The sequence below is a fragment of the Sminthopsis crassicaudata genome, chromosome 1 (genome assembly GCF_048593235.1).
Source record: "Sminthopsis crassicaudata isolate SCR6 chromosome 1, ASM4859323v1, whole genome shotgun sequence".
Classification (NCBI taxonomy): Eukaryota; Metazoa; Chordata; class Mammalia; order Dasyuromorphia; family Dasyuridae; genus Sminthopsis; species Sminthopsis crassicaudata.
This window is the reverse complement of record NC_133617.1, coordinates 191,327,446-191,348,743: the sequence shown is the minus strand read 5'-3', so window position 1 is coordinate 191,348,743 and position 21,298 is coordinate 191,327,446. Positions and strand designations below refer to the sequence as shown.

At 32.3% G+C, this 21,298-nt stretch overlaps 1 protein-coding gene across 3 annotated transcripts in view; it reads left to right on the top strand.

Annotated features, from left to right (window-relative positions):
- CTDP1 (CTD phosphatase subunit 1) overlaps positions 1-21,298 on the top strand; it is a 141,253-nt gene that overhangs the window by 81,545 nt on the left and 38,410 nt on the right. For all 3 annotated transcript variants that reach the window (XM_074273432.1, XM_074273424.1, XM_074273448.1), the window contains exon 12: positions 12,898-13,073. In XM_074273432.1, the coding sequence (XP_074129533.1) occupies positions 12,898-13,073 (176 nt within the window). The remainder of the gene's footprint in view (positions 1-12,897; positions 13,074-21,298) is intronic.

Genomic DNA, 21,298 nt, shown 5'->3' with positions numbered 1-21,298 from the left:
TAATGAGGTACAGAAGCTGAGGCAGCAGCCATAAAACCCTGTAGGATGGAGGAGAGAAATGATCAGAAATCTCAAGTTGCTTCCCTCCTACTAGTAAGAAAATTTCAGCTATTTGTATTAGATTGACATAATAACATTGAAGGAAATTTTAATCAACAGATTAGTTGTCTATTTTGTTCTTTCTCTAGTAGCCTTTTGACAGTTAAGTAATTTGTTCAAGCACCACTATTTTTTTCTGTAATTTCTATACTTAGTATCTTTGCTTTCATCAGTATAAAATGCTCAGTGGGATAGTTTTCTTCTATTTCCCAAGCATTTATCAAACATATGCAGAGTCCTAATAGGTATGGATTATGTAAGAAATGTAAAAGTAGAGCCCCCACTGTTACTCATAACTTTTGTCCCAAAATAAGCTATTCAAGACATTCGCTATTCAATTTACAACTATTGATCTATGTTGTGTTGCTTCTTGTTCTTATGTTATACCTAAAATGAAAGAATTTTGTGCATAATACTACTATCTGATAGTCCTGTTGCCGTGTCAAATGTTTAAGGTGATTCTTTTAAGTATTGAGGATTTAGCTGGCTTTAGAGGTTTATAACATAACATAACATATAACATAACATACAACATAACATAACATACAACATAAACATAACATATCATACAACATAAACATAACCATAACATAACATAACAACATAAACATAACCTCATAAACATAACCTCATAAACATAACGTTATGTGTGTGTATAAACATATATGTGTGTGTGTATAAACATATGTGTGTGTGTGTGTATATATATATATATATTTATATACCTATGAATGTGTATATAAACCTATGAATAAACATATGTATATGTGAGAAATCCAAGATCTCACTTATGGCAAATGACTGACATCAATATGTAGAGTGGACTAGAGTGGTGAGAGCCTTGAGCCAGGAGGCCAGTTAGGAAGCTTTTGCAGTAATCTAGATGAGAGATAAGAGTCAGCATGGAACAGGATGGTGTTTAAATAAGTGGAAAGAGGGAAACATAAAAATGATTTTGTGGATATAGAAATGACAAGAATTAATCTCCTAGTTGATAAAGACCAGAAAGCTGATGGTACCTTGAACAGAAATATGGAAATTTGGATGAAGGGAGGGTGACCACTTACAATTGGGGAGAGCTTTTATGGATAATAAGAAGTAGAAGAACCAGGAGAGAGTAATGTCATAAACCCAAACCACAGAAGATATGTGTGCAGGAGGAAGATGTGATCACCAGTGTCAGATGCAGTCAGATGCAGATGTAGATCAAGAAGAAAATATCTACATACATATGCACCAACCAATTGAAAATCTGTTTGTTGCTTGAGTTGATCTCTTCATTTTGTATATGTCCTACTATGGGGATATAAATATTTTACAATCTTATTGTTCCAGCTAATAAAAATATAGCATTAATTACCTTGTACTTGGTAACTAATCAGTTTTAAGGGAATAGATCATAATTTTTTAAAAGGTACTTTTTCAGATAATTTCTAGTTTTGGATAAGTTAGTTGAGTTAGTTTACATTGGTAGCATAAATATTTATCATGACAAATAGAATGTTTTCCTTTCCTTAGTTTTAAAAATTCCAATTATGTCTTATCTATAAAGTAAAAAAAAAAAAACATTCAGCGTGTCTCACAAATGGTTTTCTGTTGGTGCAATGAAAATTTGCATTCACTGCAGTTTTCAAAACTAGGAAAAATAGCTAAATTTCTTTTTTGCAGCCTGGCTTTTTTTTTTTTTTTTTTTTTAAATCCCTCTAAACAAGGTAGTTATGTTTGGTCACATGGCATATCATCTAATATGACCATTTCCACCCAGAGAAAGTTGTTGTGTTGTTCTTAGTTTTTTGAAAAAAAGTTAATAGGTTATATACTTCTCACTGCTTTATAAAATAAGATAATATTTTCCCTTTCAAGCATTTGTCCTATATTTATCTTCCTTTTCTCAAACTCCTTTAAAAAACAAAAATAAAAACTATCTATCCTGTCTGCCTCTATTTCCTTTCTTCATATCTTTGCAATTTAGCTTCTAACTTCATCACTTAGCTGAAATTTGATATGAAACTTGAATGATCTTAAAATGGCTAAATCTAATGGGCTTTCTCAGTCCTTATTCTTTCTTTTCCAAAAAGACCTGATTACTTTTTTGTTTGTAAGTACTAAGAACTGTATTTATTTTCATTATTCTGTCTCCAAAGAGATTTCATCTCAAGTAAAGATATAGATTGACCCGATGCTATGTCATTCTTTAAAATATTTAAAAGTATCGATACAAAGACAATTCATTTTCCCTTTAGCTCACTTCTCTTTATTTGTTTAATGTCACATAAAAATCTTTTTCACCTAAAAATCTTCTTTCACTCACATATAGTCATTCTGGGAGACTTATAATAATATTATATATCTGGCATCTATATTATGCTTTAAGTAGTTTAAACTAGTCTTTTTTGGAGCTAGGCTGATGAATGAGACAATTTTTTTAAAAAGCATCTATTCATTTTCTCATAGATTAGCAATTTGATTTCTGCCTTCATTACTAAATTGATTCTACTGTCTCCAAGGTTATCAACTCATCCTTAATTGCCAAATTGCCCTTTCTCAGTTTTCAGGCTTCTTGACCTCTCTACAGCATTTTGATGATGCTGAGCACTTCCTATTTCTGGATACAAGATTCACTCAGGTTTTAATAACTAGGCTTTTTCTTTCCTGTTTCTCCTCTCTGAATGGCTGTTTCTTCCCAGAATGTACTGCTTAGATCACTTATTCATCCCAGGTGTAATTGTGCACCAAAGCTCTATCCTTGAACTTTTCCCCTTTTCTCTGTATACTCTATTGGTGATTTCATTAGTGCCCATGGTTTTAGCTGTCATTTCAGTATCAGTCTCCTGGAAATCAAGATGTATAGCAGTTGAAAAAAAGGTTGTAGGATTTGTTAGCAAAGACATCATTGGTTATGGCAGAGAGGATAAATTCCTCTAGCGTAGAATGGGGGGAATAAGCTACAAAGACAAAGTGATTACAGTGAAAATGAACTTTATATGTGGAATACAATTAGCTAACCAGAATGGTTAGAATAGAGGGTTTGTATTAGAGAATAGTGGACAGTAAAGCTGGGCCTGTTAGTGTGAATATTACAGTTATGAATGTCAATACAGAGATTCTTTTGTCTGGAAGTGATAGATTGATAGTACGCATAATAGTTTGGGTTGAAAGCAGATTCACCATGATCAGTTATTATTGCTATTATTATCATTGTCCGGGTATGAAGTAATGAGAGCCTGGGAATTTAGAGAAAGTTATGAATCTCAGGGATTGCTAGGTCCGTAATCACAAATGAATGAAAAATTAAAAGTTTGGTGTGAGCTAATTATAGTTCATAGCTAATTTGTTTTTCAAGTTCAAACACATCATTCCCTGGAGGAACAGTTTTAAATGATAATGATATTAACTACTGCTATAGGTTAAACTGTTCTATGTATTTTATGAGCTTCTTTGACCCCGACATGATTCCTGATGGAAAAATCTTGATAATAACTGCTATGATATTTTTACATTGCTACATTTCCCTCATTTGAGTATAGCAGCTGTTCTCAGTGTGGCGCCAGTATGATTTGATGAAAAATCTCTTTTCATATAATTGCCTCTTCCTCCCCCTGAAGTATTAACCACAGTGCATACTCACATGTGAATTGCAATAAAATATTATTTTCCTAAGAGCAAAGTATGTGATTTTAATGAAATGCTGATTTGCTCATCCTAATTCTTTTAAGTTGTTGAAGTATGAATGAAGCAAGTTTATATAATGCCAAAAACATCCTCTTCTCCTTAGAACATTGCATTGCTTCATCTACAAGTATCTGTTTTAACTTTTGTTGCGAAAATTTTAACACTAGTTTTAGGAGAATCTTAGATTTGATTCTTGCATCTGAAAACTTGAGCTTTGTGACCTTAGACAAATTAATTACCCGTTTACTCTGAGTCTCATTTTTTTAATTTAAAAAATATTGTTTTATTTACCTCATAAGCTTGTTTATATGTTGAAATGAGATCATGTATATAAATTTGGTGCTAAACAATTGAGGGCAGTTATTATGGTTGGTAAACATTAATAAATATTTCTGATACATTGTGTAAACATTTTCTTATATTCAAGTCTTTCTGGGATGTTTTTAGATTTTATTTAGTAAAAAGTTTATATGCATTGAAAACAACAAATCTTCATTTCTGTATTTTCAGTGGCATGATCAGATTTTTGAACGACTAGACATTACTTTTACATTGACAGATTATTTCTTTTGTTGCTTTTTTGTCTGCATCATTAACACTTGTTATTAAAAAATGTAGTTAAAATATTCAGAACCTGTAGTTAATTTAGAAAAGACAAGATTGTCTTTTCTAAATTAACTACAGGTTCTGAATATTTTAACTACATTTTTTTTAATTGTACTTATCTGGTATCTCTAATAACAGAGTAAATAATCTTTCCTTTTCTTATGGATTTAATCTACTGTTGAAGCCCAGCAGACAGGAAATACATGCTGAGTCTTTGCTGACTTCTTCGTTTTATTTTTATCCATATAAAGGTTTGTGGGGAAGAGAAAGTTATGCACTTATAGCAAAAATTGGATTCCAAGCTTTGCGTTTATTACTTAAAAGTGTTATGAAAAAAAGCACATAACCTGTATTACTGCCTCTTCTCCCAACAACTTAATAATGTTTTATTCTAAGGCCAAATCGATTTGAAAATTATTAGCTCTGTGAAAGTTTAATATTATTCACAGATTCCCCTATTTTCTCTTTTGATAGTCAGTCTTTGACATGGACTACAATAAGCTAAATGTCAAGTTTGTCCCAGGCTTATTATTTTCTGACCTTGTAATAGAGTACTTCAGATTTGTCTTGACAAATTTTTTCTTACTCATTTTGGGAAGTATGTGATTTCAGCATAGAAGTCATAGGAGACATTGTGGAGACCACATTTCATTTTACCATGAAACCCCACCCACTTACTTGCATGTCTGTTGAACAATTGGCTGAAAATAGATGAAGCAGATCATAGGTCAATCTACTGAAAGAAAATGAGACCAATTCATCATACCTTATGTAGATTAAATCCCTCCTCCACCTGCAACATGTGATAGGAATGGGGTGAGAGAGAAGCTCGGGAATGTTATTTTCTTGACAGGGGCTGTATTCCAACCAATTTGTCTTTTATCATTTTCAGTTCAGTAACTTTTATTTATTTACTATTTGCCATTTGAAGTTGCTAAAAACTCATAGACTTAAAAGGAAAACTCATATGTTTTTGAGAACCTGATTTGATTTAACATTGTATCTTCATATAAGAGAACACTTCCATACCCACAAGATCACCTTAATTCCTTGTATATACACTACTATGCTTTTTTTCTTCATCCTTCTCCTTTTTCTTACTATCTCTTGTCCCCATAGGCCAATTTTAAGCTCCTTTATGTCATGGCAGCAGGGACAACACTATGTGAACAATGCTGCTGTAGTGTTCTTCACTCTTGCAATGTTATTTTTGGGGAAGAACACCAAGACTAGGGAAAGTGGAAGTGGTCCTGGGAGAAAAAAGTTCCTCTCCTTCAGCCAGAAGAATAATTGACCTTCATTTTGTGGGAATGGTTTATAGAAAAGTAGTAGAAATGATGTTGTATATTGTCCTTTAAGATCCCTTATATGCAATATGCTTGAGGAAGTTTGACTTTAAGATATTGTTTTGTTATATGACCATTTCTGTATTTATCTTACTTTTCCTTTCTGCCTTTTCTCTCTCTCTCTCTCTCTCTCTCTCTCTCTCTCTCTCTCTCTCTCTCTTTCTCTCTCTCTCTCTTTTTTGTGCTGGGGCAATTGGGATTAAATGACTTACTCAGAGTCACACAGCTAGGAAGTGTCAAGTGTCAGAGACCAGATTTGAATTCAGATTCTCTTGACTTCAGGGCTGATGCCTTATCCAGTACGCCACTTAGTTGTCCCTCTGCCTTCTCTTGATCATAAATCTAACAATCTGTTCTATCTCCTTACTACTACCACACCTCGACCAGTTTTGTTTTGTTTTTTAACACTTATTTCAGTAAATATGTTAAATGGAACACTTGACTCTAGTTAACTGCTCAAAGTAAAGAGTTGTTATCCCATTTCAAAATTATACCAAGGTTTTAGTTTAGAATATTTTATAATTAACTTTATATTTGAAATTTTTGTTTGTTTGTTTTGAACAACTATGTTAATCTGTCACAAAGTATTCCCTGTCAAAGGCTTTTTGAACAGTGTCAAATATGTCATGTGAACAAAGCCAAAACCACTAGGTTAGAACATTTTCTCCTCATTGTTGCTTCCTTATGCCATGTTGAAACAAGCTACATGAGAAGAGTATTTTTTTGCATAATTTACTTTATATTTTAATAGCTAGATAAATTTATAGTGTCCCAAATGGGAATTTAATCGGTTTTCTGCCTGCATTTTTATTTTACTTTGTTTCACCTTAAAACACACACACACACACACACACACACACACACCTCTAAAGGAGGTAGAGATCTAAAATATGAATTTACTTTGGTTCTAAATGCTTATTAAATATTACCAGAATTTATATAGTTTTTATTTGAAATTTTTAATAAAAATTAATAAGTCAAAATGAGAATTTAGAATATAAGATACTTGGCTGCTACCATTTTTATTGCCACTTTGGAATTTATGTTATAGGCTGTTTAAAATAGTTTACTTATGATACATATTACTGAGTTACTGATGAGATATGGATTATTTTTCTCTTCTGTTACTTGAATTTGAACTATTTTTATTAATATCTGTTAGACAAGCAGAAGAAACTCAAATTTGTCATATGACATACATATCTTTAAGAAATTTAATAGAAGGGTTAAAGAAAGGAGGAGGTTAAAGTTCATTTATTCAGATTCTCATATAAACAAAAACATTTAAGGTACCATAGAAATATAACAAAGATCGAAAACTGAGTTATTTTGCTTTTTCTATATCCTCGTCCCTTTATTTTCCTTGTCTCCCTCTCCCCTCTTTCATTTCCATTTTCTAATCTTCCTTTTCCTGGCTAAATTTTTTATTTTATCCTTGCTTATCCCCCTTTATTGTGCTTTTGTTGGCCTTCCCCCTACTTTTTTTTTTTTTTTTCCAAAATATTAAACGTTTAATTTAAAACCTAAGTTTTTATACAGGAATCTCTGCCAGTTTGATTTATATCCTATTGCCTAAAATTTAATTAGAACTGAATCTTGATGATAATAGCTAATGGATCATACTTTTGAGGTTTTCAAAGAAAATTGTATATATTATTTTATTTGTTCTTCAATAATTCTGTTGTAATAAAAGACCAAATATTATTCCCACTTTACCATCTATAAATATCTAGCATTGCTAGTTTAAAAAAACCTCAACAGAATCTGTTCATGTGGAGCAGAAGTGACATGACATTATTTTAAACAAGCAGGCATACAAACATTTCTATTCCTTAAAAAAATTTCATTTTGCATTTAAATGCTATCTGGTCCTTTCTTGACAGTTAAATTTATCTAAGTTGAAGACTTTTTTTTTTTTAACCTTTGCCCATAGAGAGTAGAAATTGTGTAATAATTTTGGATTACTATATTGAATATTTTCCAGACTTAAGCTATGTGAACAGATGATTTTATTGGTTTGAATGTTTTTTACCAATAAAATCTATTGTGGTGTTATTATGTAAAATGTTGTGGTATCTTGGTTCTTGAGCAATTTGTTGATCATCTTAACATAATGATGGTGACTACCTAATAAGACAGTAAATTATTCAGCAGGCTTGAATATTTTAATAGTAAAGATCATTTAAACTTGAGGTTCTGCCATATTTTTCTCTGTAGGGGAAATATCCTTGGAACAACAAAATCCTGAAAAAACTTATATAAATACAAGATAGTGACATGAGATTATCATCATCTTCAATTGGTCTCCTTGCCTCAAGTCTCTTCTCCCTGCATTCCACCTAAAAGGTGGAACAGCAACTTAAGTGATTTTCCTAAAGCTTAAGTCTGACCCTGTTCTCCTCTTGCAGTAAACTCTGGTGGCTCCCTATTAACTTCTTAGATAGAATTATGCATAGAATGTTCCAGAAAAACTGTCCTTTTATTGTTTTTTTTTTATACTTGATATTTCATCTCCTCTCTGTGTGCTGACTACTCATGGTGCAAGAAGTGAACTTTCTGGCTCCTACTTTCAGAATATCCAAGCATCACCATTTATGCAAAACCATTTCCTAATTCTCCCAGCAATTTGTGTTGTCTCTTAAGTTATTTACATGTTGTTTTCCATGGCTAGAAGGCAAGAACTGTTTTACTTTTATTTTTGTAGCTCTAAAACTTTGTACTTTGTTGGTACTTTAATCTGATCAGCACCTATCCCAAGAATTTTCTTCAGTTTATACCTTCCATTGACTTAGTTCTCAATTTGTCTTTGACTTTGTAAATGGTCTTTGGCAATTTCTGTGCCTAAAAAACAATTCATCTTCTGTGCTTAGCTCTGTAGTGAACCTCTCCAAACCTAAGTTCAGTTGTGGGTCAGTTTGAGTACCAAAGAACAATTTGAATATTTCTCTTTGATAGTAACAATCTAGTGATACAAGATTTCTCATTTCACGTGTTTTGTACTTGAACAAGACTCAGTAATACAAAATGTCAGGACAATTTGATACTTGTGTATATAATTCAATTATATAAAAAGTATGTCATGCAGTTAACCAATGGATAAGTTCAGTCAAGTAAATTCCCACAAGATATTTTGGAATGAATTTGATTTTCCTTATTAAACACTTTGTATAGACTTCAGGAAGACCTTTTGATCTTATACTTGGCTTTTTTTTTTTTTTTTTTTAATCACATAAATAATAAAATCTAAACACAGCCACGGTAACATTGAAGCAAAATTTGTCTAGTCAGCATAAAATGTTTTAAATTTTCTGATAACAGAAAAATATGGCTATGTTAAGGGTAAACTAATACTATTTTATTTCTAATATAACATAAGCTTAAAACCACCCCTTTAAGTTGAGATTTTGACAGGATTTTTCATAATTTGCCATGTAGACCATGGGTCATGCATGATTCCTGCCTTCTGGGAAATATTGAAATCCACAAATGTGTAAAATAATCTTGTTGGAGTGAATCCCTTGTCATGCCTGTTTTTTAAAATTGTAATAAGCTTTGGATTACAACTGTTATGGGTTTTCATTTTCCACTTTTCATTCAAATATCTTCTCTATAACTGACCTTAAGTTACTTACTTTCTTTGGGCCTTAGTTTTCTCAGCTCTAAAGTAATGATAGGATTGTAAATTAGAGTGTATCAATGTGTCAAACTCAAATAGATATGGGCTATAAACCATCTCTGCAGACCACATATTGAAAAGCCCATATTATCTAGGTTTTGTTGTATTTTTATTTACTTTGTTAAATATTTCCAATTTTACTTTTAATCTGATCTAGGAGGCACTAGAGTATTGATGGCTGCATTGGGCCCAAAGGCCATGTGTTTGATACCTCTAGAGTAGATGATCACTTGTAGTTCTAAATACTGTGACTTGACTTAAAGATGGGAAAATGAAAGGTTCAAATGGACCCAGTTATCCCATGAGAATCTCGGCAAGAACTAAATAGAATAGTGATCCAGAAGAAAAAAGAGAAAAATTAGTAAGCTGATTCTCCATCTAATTCAGAATTATTCAAGAAGATTCAGAAGCCTGTGGGCTCACAAAGAGGGACCATGGCAAGATAGATGAAGACAGCATCTGCTCCAGGAAATAGAGCCCTGAAGCCTATGGGTGCTCAGAGCAGCAGTCATTACAAGGAAAGTGCTCTATAAGCAAATTGGAGATATCTATACAGGAGAAATTGGGGGGAAGACGTCAGCACACTCTTGTAAATAGGGACTGGCACCTTCAGGATCTGGACCTTACAGGTCAAGGCTTGTAAGAGTATCAGTTACAGAAGAAGCCACTTTCATCATTTCACCTCACCCCCATAGTTCATTACACAGAAAAAAGGTCTTACCAGTGCATACTTCAGAGCATTTGGAGGTACAGGAAGAGACATGTCCAACTCAACAAATAGTAATATATTTAAATATATTCACAAATAATGAACAGTTCCTGAGATTTAGCTTAATCTGTCTTGTCTGAGTGGGACCTAGCATAGTCACAGCAGGTGAGCAGAATGAAATTCTGGTTAAGAATTGTGGAAAGAGGGAAAAAAATGGAGACTAGTAGAAGCTAATACCTACATTGGGTTAACTACAGAGGAAGTTAGAAATCAAGGATTACAGGAGGTGGAGGCTCATAAAAACCATCCTTTGTAATAGTATTCAAATTACAGTAAGAACAAGCACAAATAGGCCTTCACTTCCCATCCAAGATTAAGAAAGGATGCACAGTGTGATCTTTGTATAAAATAGTAGTCTTAACAACTAAGACTGAAGATAAAAATTAGCAGAACAGTACATGCAACACAATAAAGAAATACTGTGAGTTCAGAAGCTAAAGAGAAATCCCATAGAGAGAATAATTTCACAAGTATGAGTATGGTTGCAAGGTGGGGAAATGGTTTGCCCACAAGCATTCCAAAAATAGCTAGAATAATAAAAGAACAAGTTAAAAATGAAAATTGAGGTCTTGAAGAAAAAGTTGGAAGAATAAATCACTGAAAATAGTATAAATAGCAGATTGCTTTTTAAAAAAAATAATATAATAGAGCAACAAAAACTGATTCCTGAGACATCAAGAAATATTAAAACAAAGAAAAAAGCTTTAAAAATCATCAGATGCCATGAAAAAGGTGACCAGAGAACTTGGATATCATATTTCTAGAACACAAGAAAAGAATATTTTCCAGATCTATTAATACCAAAAGACAAGTGAAAATAGAAAGAACCATCACTCATTTCCTGCAAGAAATCACAAATAGAAAACAAAGAATATCTTAGCCAAAATAAGAACTTCTCAATCAAAAAAAATATTTCAGGCAGCCAAAAAGATTAAGGCGACATACAAGATCAAGCAAGACTATGTTGCAATTACTACAAAGAAGAGAAACTCTTTGGATATGATCTTTAAAAAGACTTTAACAAGTTGAATTGAGTGTAAGCCTACGGGGAGCAAATTGACTTTTCAATCAGTAAATGAGAACTTTCAAGTACTACTTATGTTTAAAGAAAATCAGAGTGGGGTAAAATCTCTAAAGTATAAATAATAGAAAATCAGAGAAATCTAGAAAAGTAAAATAAACACCTTTGAGAAATTGGAAGAGGCTAAATGACAATGAAATACATACGCTCTAATGAGGGGAAGGAGGTATATCCCTTCAAAATCCACTGTCTTGAAAAATCACAGAGAAATTTGAATACAACAGAACAACCAACCAAGACGATTTTGAAGTAAGCACAATTTATTATAAAAGCAGGAGACATTGAGTAGACATTGACAGTTTTGTAGCAAAATCCTCTTTTTGTACTACACTACACATATAGAATTATGATCTTTTCTTTGTTAATGTATTCAAATATAAGAAAAAATTTAAGATAAATATGTAACTTTAGTTTTTAGTGTAGTTTAGTTCCACCTTGTTTTAGAGAAAGGGGAAAAAAGTGGAACAGAGTATATATTAAGTGAAGAAATTAGGAAGAGTGAGGATAGTTTGTGAGATGACTATCTGAAACAAGAATTCATTATCAATGCACATAATTTGACTTAAAAAGACATTGAATTTAATATGGACCAGGTAGAGACAAGGAAATAAAAGCTATATTTAAGATGAAGAGGTAGAGTTAGAGAAGGAAAATACCAATTAAACAAATCTCAACTTTAGAGGTTGAATCATAAAGGGAATATTAAAAGGAAAGAATTTTTAGAAACTCTTCCTTACCAGCTTTTCAGGAAAGACCACCTTTAGTGGACTGACAGATCTGAAATTGTCTAGAAATGAAAAATGATACAAGAGGGCAGAATCTGGAGGAGGCCCCCACAGAGTAGAAGGAGAATGCTAGATTGAACATTCGCATTCTGCTGCTAGTGAAAGGATATTTCAGTCACTCTTGTAATGAACTTCCACAGCTTTTAAGAAGCTACAACACATTTTTTAATATAATTATTGTGATTGGTATTCTGACTCCAAATCTGGTACTCTTCTGTTCTTTCATAGTTATTCTTCATATTATAATGACTAATTTTAAAGTTACTGGTTATTTTAAAATCTTAGCATGCAATTATAGCATAGGAATATGTATTTAGTTAATTTTGCTAAATTCTTAATATTTTGAAATTTCTATCTTTTATACGGCTATTTCATAGGTTTTTCAAAAGAGGTATATGTGAATTACTGCCCTGTTTTCTTTGTGTGGATAAATTAACTTTTAAAATTTGATTTAGTAATTACATAAGAAAATCTTGGAAGAACACATTAACTTTATTTAAAAAATTGATTTTTGTTTTCCAGAATTTCTGTCACTCTTTTCTTTCCTCTCCCAGAGAGCTAATTATCATAACAAAGAATTTTTAAAAGAGGAATAAAGGGGGGGAAATTCAGCAAAATCAATTGGCACATTCCCACTTCAAAAAAAAAATCAGATCTTATATGCAATATTATATGCTCATCAAACCTAAGGCCTTGTAAACAAGCAGAGAAAGAGGGGTGTGTATGCACGCACATGTATGTGTATGAGTGTTTTGTGGTTGATCTTTCCATTTACATTGTTGTAATAATAGTGTATATTGTTTTCCTGACTCTGTTTATTTCACATCAGTTCATGTACATATTGACTATTGATCAATTGATAGGTTGATGACATCTTAGGAGAAGGGAGTGATGACAGTGATACTGAAAAAAAGAAGTTAGAAGAAGAGGGAGAGCAACCCCAGAAGGGTACAACGGAGAATCTTGGAACAAAAATTGAACAAAGACCTGGATCATCATCATCATCGAGTGAAAGAAGCCTGACAGGCAGTATACCCAGGTAAGAATTCTACATGAAGGCAGAATTACTAAACTTTAAGGTTGTTGAGTTTTGCTTTATTTTTTATTTTTTAGTTTTTAGCATTTAAATCTGAAAATCTTTTAATCTCTTAAGATTTTTTTACCTATTTGGTTGTATAACTACTAATTAACTTGAATTTCATCAAAATTATCTCATTATCTTAACTTTCAAAAATAGAAGCTGGTTATAATTTCACATAAAAGGAATATGTGGTAGTGTGTTGTTTACTTATAGCAGATGTTCACTGCACACTATATTTACAAACAATAACAGATTGACAGAGATAGTACAAAAAGGAATGTTTTACATTTAACAGTATTTATCCAAGAGATTTACTGCTGTTACTCCTTCTGAGTCTATAATGTGATAGTCTTATAAATCTTCTAAAAACTGTAATTATTAGCTCCATCTCTTGCTGTTTTTTTTTTTTTTTCTCCTATAAATGAAGCTAGAAGATAAAGAATTGCAATTAAATGGAAGATTAGTTCACAGGTCCACCTTACACAGATGAATAATGGAAGTGAGAGATTGGTTTTTTCTGGGTAACAAGGACAACATCAAAAATCATTCTGTTATTTAGTGTCTATGTCTCTGCAATACTGGAATTTAGGCAAGGTGACGACCGTGAAGCTATTTATACTTCATTTACTAATATGCTAAAGATAAAGTAGAAATATTATTTTTAAGATTCTCAAAATCAAATTAACCTTTACTTAATGGAAAGCACAAGGAATCAAATTCAGTATAAGAAATGAGAACTGTCCAAAAAACAGAATGGTCTGTTTTACAAAGGAAGGAAGAAAAGAAGACAGCCAGGTGGAATTGTACATAGACTTGATGGACTTAGTCAGGAAGACCTGACTTCAGATGCTGTTTAGTTGTTTGACATGGACAAGTCACTTATGGCCTCTCACCTCAGTTTCCTCATCTGTTAAATGAGAATGATAGTAGCACTTATCTCACAAGATTGTTGGGGGGATCAAATGAGATAACATCTGTAAAATACTTGGCAAAACCTAAAATCCTATATAAGTATTATAATAATGCTTATTTTTATAATTGCCATCATCCTTACCCAGAAAGTCATAAACTCCTCCTCTCTTCTGCTCCACAATAAATTATTGGAAGAAATTATAGAATACCTAATTGGATCTTTGGAAGTCACCGAGTCCAATCCCTATTTAAAGCATTTATGCCTTTTGCTATATCTCAAACAAGTCATTTAGCCCCAGTTTGTTAAGTTCACATGTTGGGAAATTTTGTCTCCCATGAGAACTGATTCTGATACCTCTTCTCATTAGGAATTTTTGTCCTGACAAATGAAGTCCGTGATCACAAACAGTGACTTGATACATACAATGAATGGACTACATTACAACAATGGAATAATTCAGTCTAAAAGGCTGACTAATATCATTAATACTAAAATTTTAGTATTTATCTTCATCTTTCCTGAAAATATTTGTTTCTTTTGGATATTTTATTATGTAATTATCTTTATATTCCTGTTCCCTTTAGTCCATTGGATAAAGTGGGCATTTTTCATCTAGAGGCAATTTTATTAATACTTTAAAATAATTATATTCTTTGAGTGGTATTTCAATAAAACTTCAATTAATTGTTCTGGCAAAAACTACAGTATGGCATTGCTTGTTCTTAGTGCCCTGCTACTCTATAATGCCATGCAAGAGAAAGAATTTCATTAACTTTGGTGAAATCTAAGGAAGTGCCAGCTAAAATTTTTCAATTACATATAACTGTTTTTGCTTGTTCTTTGTAAATTCGTATGGAATTCAGCACTTAAGGAAAGCTGCTCGATCTGAGTCTTAATGCTAACTTTATTAATTCTATAGTTAATAATGGATCTCAGACTTCTCTTAAAGCATTTACCCTTTTATCAAGACTTCATACTGAGTGAATTATGTCACATTATTTTCAGAGAAGAAATTGCTAACCAAAAAGGAAAAAAAGTCATAGAAGAAATCCTCTTCTAAAATTCCAAGTTGATAATTCCTTTCCTTTGTTTCCTAACTTAATTTTAAAAAATGTTAGTTTCATGTTTATGTAATTACTAAATATAAAAGACTATCAGCTCTAGAGTTAATTGTATCAGTCGGCAAGCATTTAATAAGCACTTAGAAAATAAGACAGATACTCTGTTAAGTGCTAAGAATCCAGAAGAAGATATAATCAGGGTCTTTGTCTTCAAGGAGCTTACTTAGTAATATAGGATGTAAACCAATATATACTAAGTAAAAACAAGAGGAAAATGATTAAATATATAGGGAAGGAAAGGAAGAGGCATGGAGAAAGGCTTTCTGTATAAGGTATCATTTGAGTTGAGTTTAGAAAGAAATCAGGGATGTCAGAAATAGCTCTAATAATTTCATTTACCTTTTCTTATTTGCCTTGCCTTTTCAATTAAGTTGTCTCTTCAGGTTTTATTCCCTAATCTACAAGAGTATAAGATCTTATCTTTTACTTAGACTATAGCAGTAACCTTCAAGATTTCCCAACTTCGGTTCTCTTCCCACTCCAATCCATTCTACATTCAACTGCCAAAGGGATTTTCCTAAAGTCATCATGTATCTCCTACATACGCTTCATTTGCTCCCTTTTACCTCTAGGATCAAACAAAAGAAAAAAAAATCATCCTTTTGGTACTTTGAGCCTTTCAGAACCTGATGCTTTCCTACCTTGTCAGTCGTTTCTTCCATCTTCCAACTTAATACTATTTTCCATACCTGGAGTATTCTGCCATCTCATTTCTGTCCCTGGATTCCTTTAAGACTCAAGTTTAAATCCCACCTCTAAAGAAGACCTGTCCAGTTTCTCCCATTCCCCTTCATTCTTGCTGCTAGTGCTTTCCCACCAAAATTATCTTTCATCTATTTTGCTTATATTGTGTATGACATAGTTATTTGCATCTTAACTTTTTTAAGGAAAGAGGCCTTATTTTGGTCTTTATAACACTGTAACTTAGAATATCTAACACATAATAAGCACTTCATAAAGGGTTTATTAACTGAATGACAAGTAATTTTGGTTTTTTTTTTGGTTTTTTTTTTTAAATAATTCTCTTGGCCAATCCACTGAGTGTAATGTGGCATCTCAGAATTGTTATAGTTTTCACTTCTCTGATAGTCATTTGGAGAAGTTTTTCTTTAGGCCATCAATGATGTGAACATCTTTAAGAATAGACTATTCCTCTACTTTGACCATTATCTACTGGGGAATGGTTCTTGTATGTGAATCACTCCTTGTGTGTCTTGAATAGCAAAGGCTAGAGAAACAGTGTACAAAGATTTTTTTCCTAGTTAACTCTAATTCCAATTTTAAACAGCTAAACTTGTGGTTTTAATTTTTTGTTTGTGTATAACTTTTTCACTTTAGAGATTTTTTTCCCCCTTTACTCCTCGATTGGTATATTATATTACCTTTTATTACCCGGGGTGTATCTATGACTTGTGTAACTTAAATAATAAATTTATAGATGACCCTCATAACAAGTTGGGATTAGAATAACATGGGATAGGGTGGTATGGGAGTGATTCAGAGGTTTATCAATTAAGCTAATCCCTTGTGTCATTACGACACTCAAGATTCCAAAGCAAAAATGATGTTCTAGAATCTAAAACAGAAAGGAGCAAAGGAAGAATGGTTCTTAGAAGACTTGAGATAGGGGAGAGTAATTGAAGGATAAGAAGTTGTGATCAAAGAAATTGATATCAAAATCAAGAAGTGATGGACCCAAGTGTGGGTAATTAGAGTAAAGATATACCATGAAAGAAAGGATATAATTGTGTAACTTACTGTGTACTACCATATGGATCTCTGAAAATTTTTCTATTTAGCATTCTATTGGCAATAAGTATAATTTTTTTTTTTTTTTTTTTTTTTTTAAAGCATGGTCCCACAAATATTTAGTCTTAGTTTTTTATTTAGCACTATACGAATCGGACTCCCAAAAAACTATTTGTGGGGTTTAATTATTTTTGTCAATTTTCTGGATTTGAGGTAGTATCTCAAAAATTATATTAATTTGTATCTCTATATTAGTGGACCTTTTAAAAATTTCAGATAAATAGAACAAGCTATTAATCAACTCCTTAAGAAAAAATCCCTAGGACCAGATGGATTTACATGTGAATTCTACCAAACATTTAAAGAACAATTAACTCCAAAACTATATAAACTATTTGAAACAAATTCTTTTTATGACACAGACATGGTACTGATAACTAAACCAGGTAGGACGAAAACAGAGAAAATTATAGACCAATCTCCCCAATGAATATTGATGCAAAAATCTTTTTTTTTTTTTTTTTTTTTTTTAATTTTAATTTTATTTTATAATTATAACATTTTTTTGACAGTACATATGCATGGGTAATTTTTTACAACATTATCCCTTGCACTTATTTCTATTCAGATTTTTTCCCTTCCTCCCCCAACCCCCTTCCCCAGATGGCAAGCAGTCTTATATATGTTAAATATATTACAGTATATTCTAGATACAATATATGTGTGTAGAACCGAATTTTTTTGTTGCACAAGAAGAATTGGATTCAGAAGGTAAAAATAACAGTTTACAGTCATTTCCCAGTGTTCCTTTTCTGGATGTAGCTGGTTCTGTCCATCATTAATCAATTGGAATTGGATTAGCTCTTCTCTATGTTGAAGAAATCCACTTCCATCAGCATACATCCTCATACAGTATCATTGTTGAAGTGTATAATGATCTTCTGGTTCTGCTCGTTTCACTCAGCATCAGTTGATGTAAGTCTCTCCAAGCCTCTCTGTATTCCTCCTGTTGGTCATTTCTTATAGAACAATAATATTCCATAACATTCATATACCATAGTTTACCCAACCATTCTCCAATTGATGGACATCCATTCATCTTCCAGCTTCTAGCCACTATGAAAAGGGCTGCCACAAACATTTTGGCACATACAGGACCCTTTCCCTTCTTTAGTAGTTCCTTGGGGTATAAGCCCAGTAGTAGTATGGCTGGGTCAAAGGGTATGCACATTTTGATAACTTTTTGGGCATAATTCCAGATTGCTCTCCAAAATGGTTGGATTCTTTCACAACTCCACCAACAATGCATCAGTGTCCCACTTTTCCCACAGCCCCTCCAACATTCATCGTTATTTGTTCCTGTCATCTTAGCCAATCTGACAGGTGTGTAATGATACCTCAGAGTTGTCTTAATTTGCATTTCTCTGATCAATAGTGATTTGGAACACTCTTTCATATGAGTGGAAATAGTTTTAATTTCATCATCTGAAAATTGTCTGTTCATATCCTTTGACCATTTATCAATTGGAGAATGGCTTGATTTCTTATAAATTAAAGTCAATTCTCTGTATATTTTGGAGATGAGGCCTTTATCAGAACCTTTAACTGTAAAAATTTTTTCCCAATTTGTTACTTCCCTTCTCATCTTGTTTGCATTAGTTTTGTTTGTGCAGAAACTTTTTAATTTGGTGTAATCAAAATGTTCTATTTTGTGATCAATAATGGTCTCTAGTTCTCCCTTGGACACAAACTCCTTCCTCCTCCACAAGTCTGAGAGGTAAACCATCCCATGTTCCTCCAATTTATTTATGATTTCGTTCTTTATGCCTAAATCTTGGACCCATTTTGATCTAATCTTAGTATGTGGTGTTAAATGTGGGTCTATGCCTAGTTTCTGCCATACTAATTTCCAGTTTTCCCAGCAGTTTTTGTCAAATAATGAATTCTTATCCCAAAATTTGGGATCTTTGGGTTTGTCAAAGATTAGATTGCTATTTTTATTCACTATCTTGCCCTGTGAACCTAACCTATGCCACTGATCAACTAGTCTATTTCTTAGCCAATACCAAATGGTTTTGGTGACTGTTGCTTTATAATATAGCTTTAAATCAGGTACACTTAGACCACCTTCCTCTGACTTTTTTTTCATTAGTTCCCTTGCAATTCTCGACCTTTTATTCTTCCATATGAATTTTGTTGTTATTTTTTCTAGGTCATTAAAATAGTTTCTTGGGAGTCTGATTGGTATAGCACTAAATAAATAGATTAGTTTGGAGAGTATTGTCATCTTTATTATATTCGCTCGGCCTATCCAAGAACACTGAATGTCTTTCCAATTATTTAAATCTGACTTTATTTTTGTGGCAAGTGTTTTGTAATTTTGCTCATATAATTCCTGACTCTCCTTTGGTAGATATATTCCCAAATATTTTATACTATCGACTGTTATTTTGAATGGAATTTCTCTTTGTATCTCTTGCTGTTGGATTGTGTTGGTAATGTATAAAAATCCTGAGGATTTATGTGGATTTATTTTGTATCCTGCGACTTTGCTAAAATTCTGAATTATTTCTAATAGCTTTTTAGCAGAGTCTTTGGGGTTCTCTAAGTATACCATCATGTCATCTGCGAAAAGTGACAATTTAATTTCTTCATTTCCTACTCTAATTCCTTGGATCTCTTTCTCGGCTCTTATTGCCAAGGCTAGAGTTTCTAGTACTATATTGAATAGTAATGGTGATAGTGGGCAACCTTGTTTCACTCCTGATCTTACAGGGAAAGGTTCTAGTTTATCACCATTACATATGATATTTACTGAAGGTTTTAAATATATACTCCTTATTATTTTAAGGAATAGTCCATTTATTCCTATACTCTCAAGCGTTTTTAGTAGGAATGGATGTTGGATTTTATCAAATGCCTTTTCTGCATCTATTGAGATGATCATATGGTTTTTATTAATTTGATTATTAATATGGTCAATTATACTAATAGTTTTCCTAATATTAAACCAGCCCTGCATTCCTGGTATAAATCCCACTTGGTCATAGTGTATTATCCTGGGGATGATTTTCTGAAGTCTATTTGCTAATATCTTATTTAAGATTTTAGCATCAATATTCATTAAGGAAATTGGTCTATAGTTTTCTTTCTCAGTTTTCGATCTACCTGGTTTAGGTATCAGTACCATGTCTGTGTCATAGAAGGAATTTGGTAGGACTCCTTCAATCCCTATTTTTTCAAATAGTTTACATAGCATTGGAGTTAGTTGTTCTTTAAATGTTTGGTAGAATTCACCTGTAAATCCATCTGGTCCTGGGGACTTTTTCTTAGGAAGTTGGTTAATAGCTTGGTCTATTTCTTTTTCTGAGATGGGACTATTTAGACTACTTACTTCTTCCTCTGTTAATCTGGGCAAGCTATATTTTTGAAGGTATTCTTCCATTTCATTTAAGTTATCGAATTTATCGGCATAAAGTTGAGCAAAGTAGCTCCTATTGTTCTAATTTCCTCTTCATTAGTGGTGAGTTCACCCTTTTCATTTTCAAGACTATCAATTTGCTTTTTCTCTTTCCTTTTTTTAATCAGGTTTACTAAGGGTTTGTCTATTTTGTTGGTTTTTTCATAAAACCAACTCTTAGTTTTATTAATTAATTCAATATTTTTTTTTTACTTTCAATTTTATTAATCTCACCTTTTATTTTTTGAATTTCAAGTTTTGTGTTTGTCTGGGGGTTTTTAATTTGTTCCTTTTCTAGCAATTTTAGTTGTAAGCCCAATTCGTTGGCCCTCTCTTTCTCTATTTTATGCAAGTAGGCCTGTAGAGATATAAAACTTCCCCTTATTACTGCTTTGGCTGTATCCCACACATTTTGGTATGATGTCTCATTATTGTCATTTTCTTGGGTGAAGTTATTAATTATGTCTATGATTTGCTGTTTTACCCAATCATTCTTTAGTATAAGATTATTTAGTTTCCAATTATTTTTTGGTCTATTTTCCCCTGGCTTTTTATTAAATGTTATTTTGATTGCATTATGGTCTGAAAAGGATGCATTTACTATTTCTGCCTTACTGCATTTGATTTTGAGGTTTTTATGCCCTAGTATATGATCAATTTTTGTATAGGTTCCATGAACTGCTGAGAAGAAAGTATATTCCTTTCTGTCTCCATTTAGCTTTCGCCAAAGATCTATCATATCAAGCTTTTCTAGTATTCTATTTACCTCTTTGACTTCTTTCTTATTTATTTTGTGGTTTGATTTATCTAATTCTGAGAGTGCAAGGTTGAGATCTCCCGCTATTATAGTTTTGCTATCTATTTCCTCTTGCAGCTCTCTTAATTTCTCTTTTAAGAATTTAGATGCTGCACTACTTGGTGCATACATGTTTAATATTGA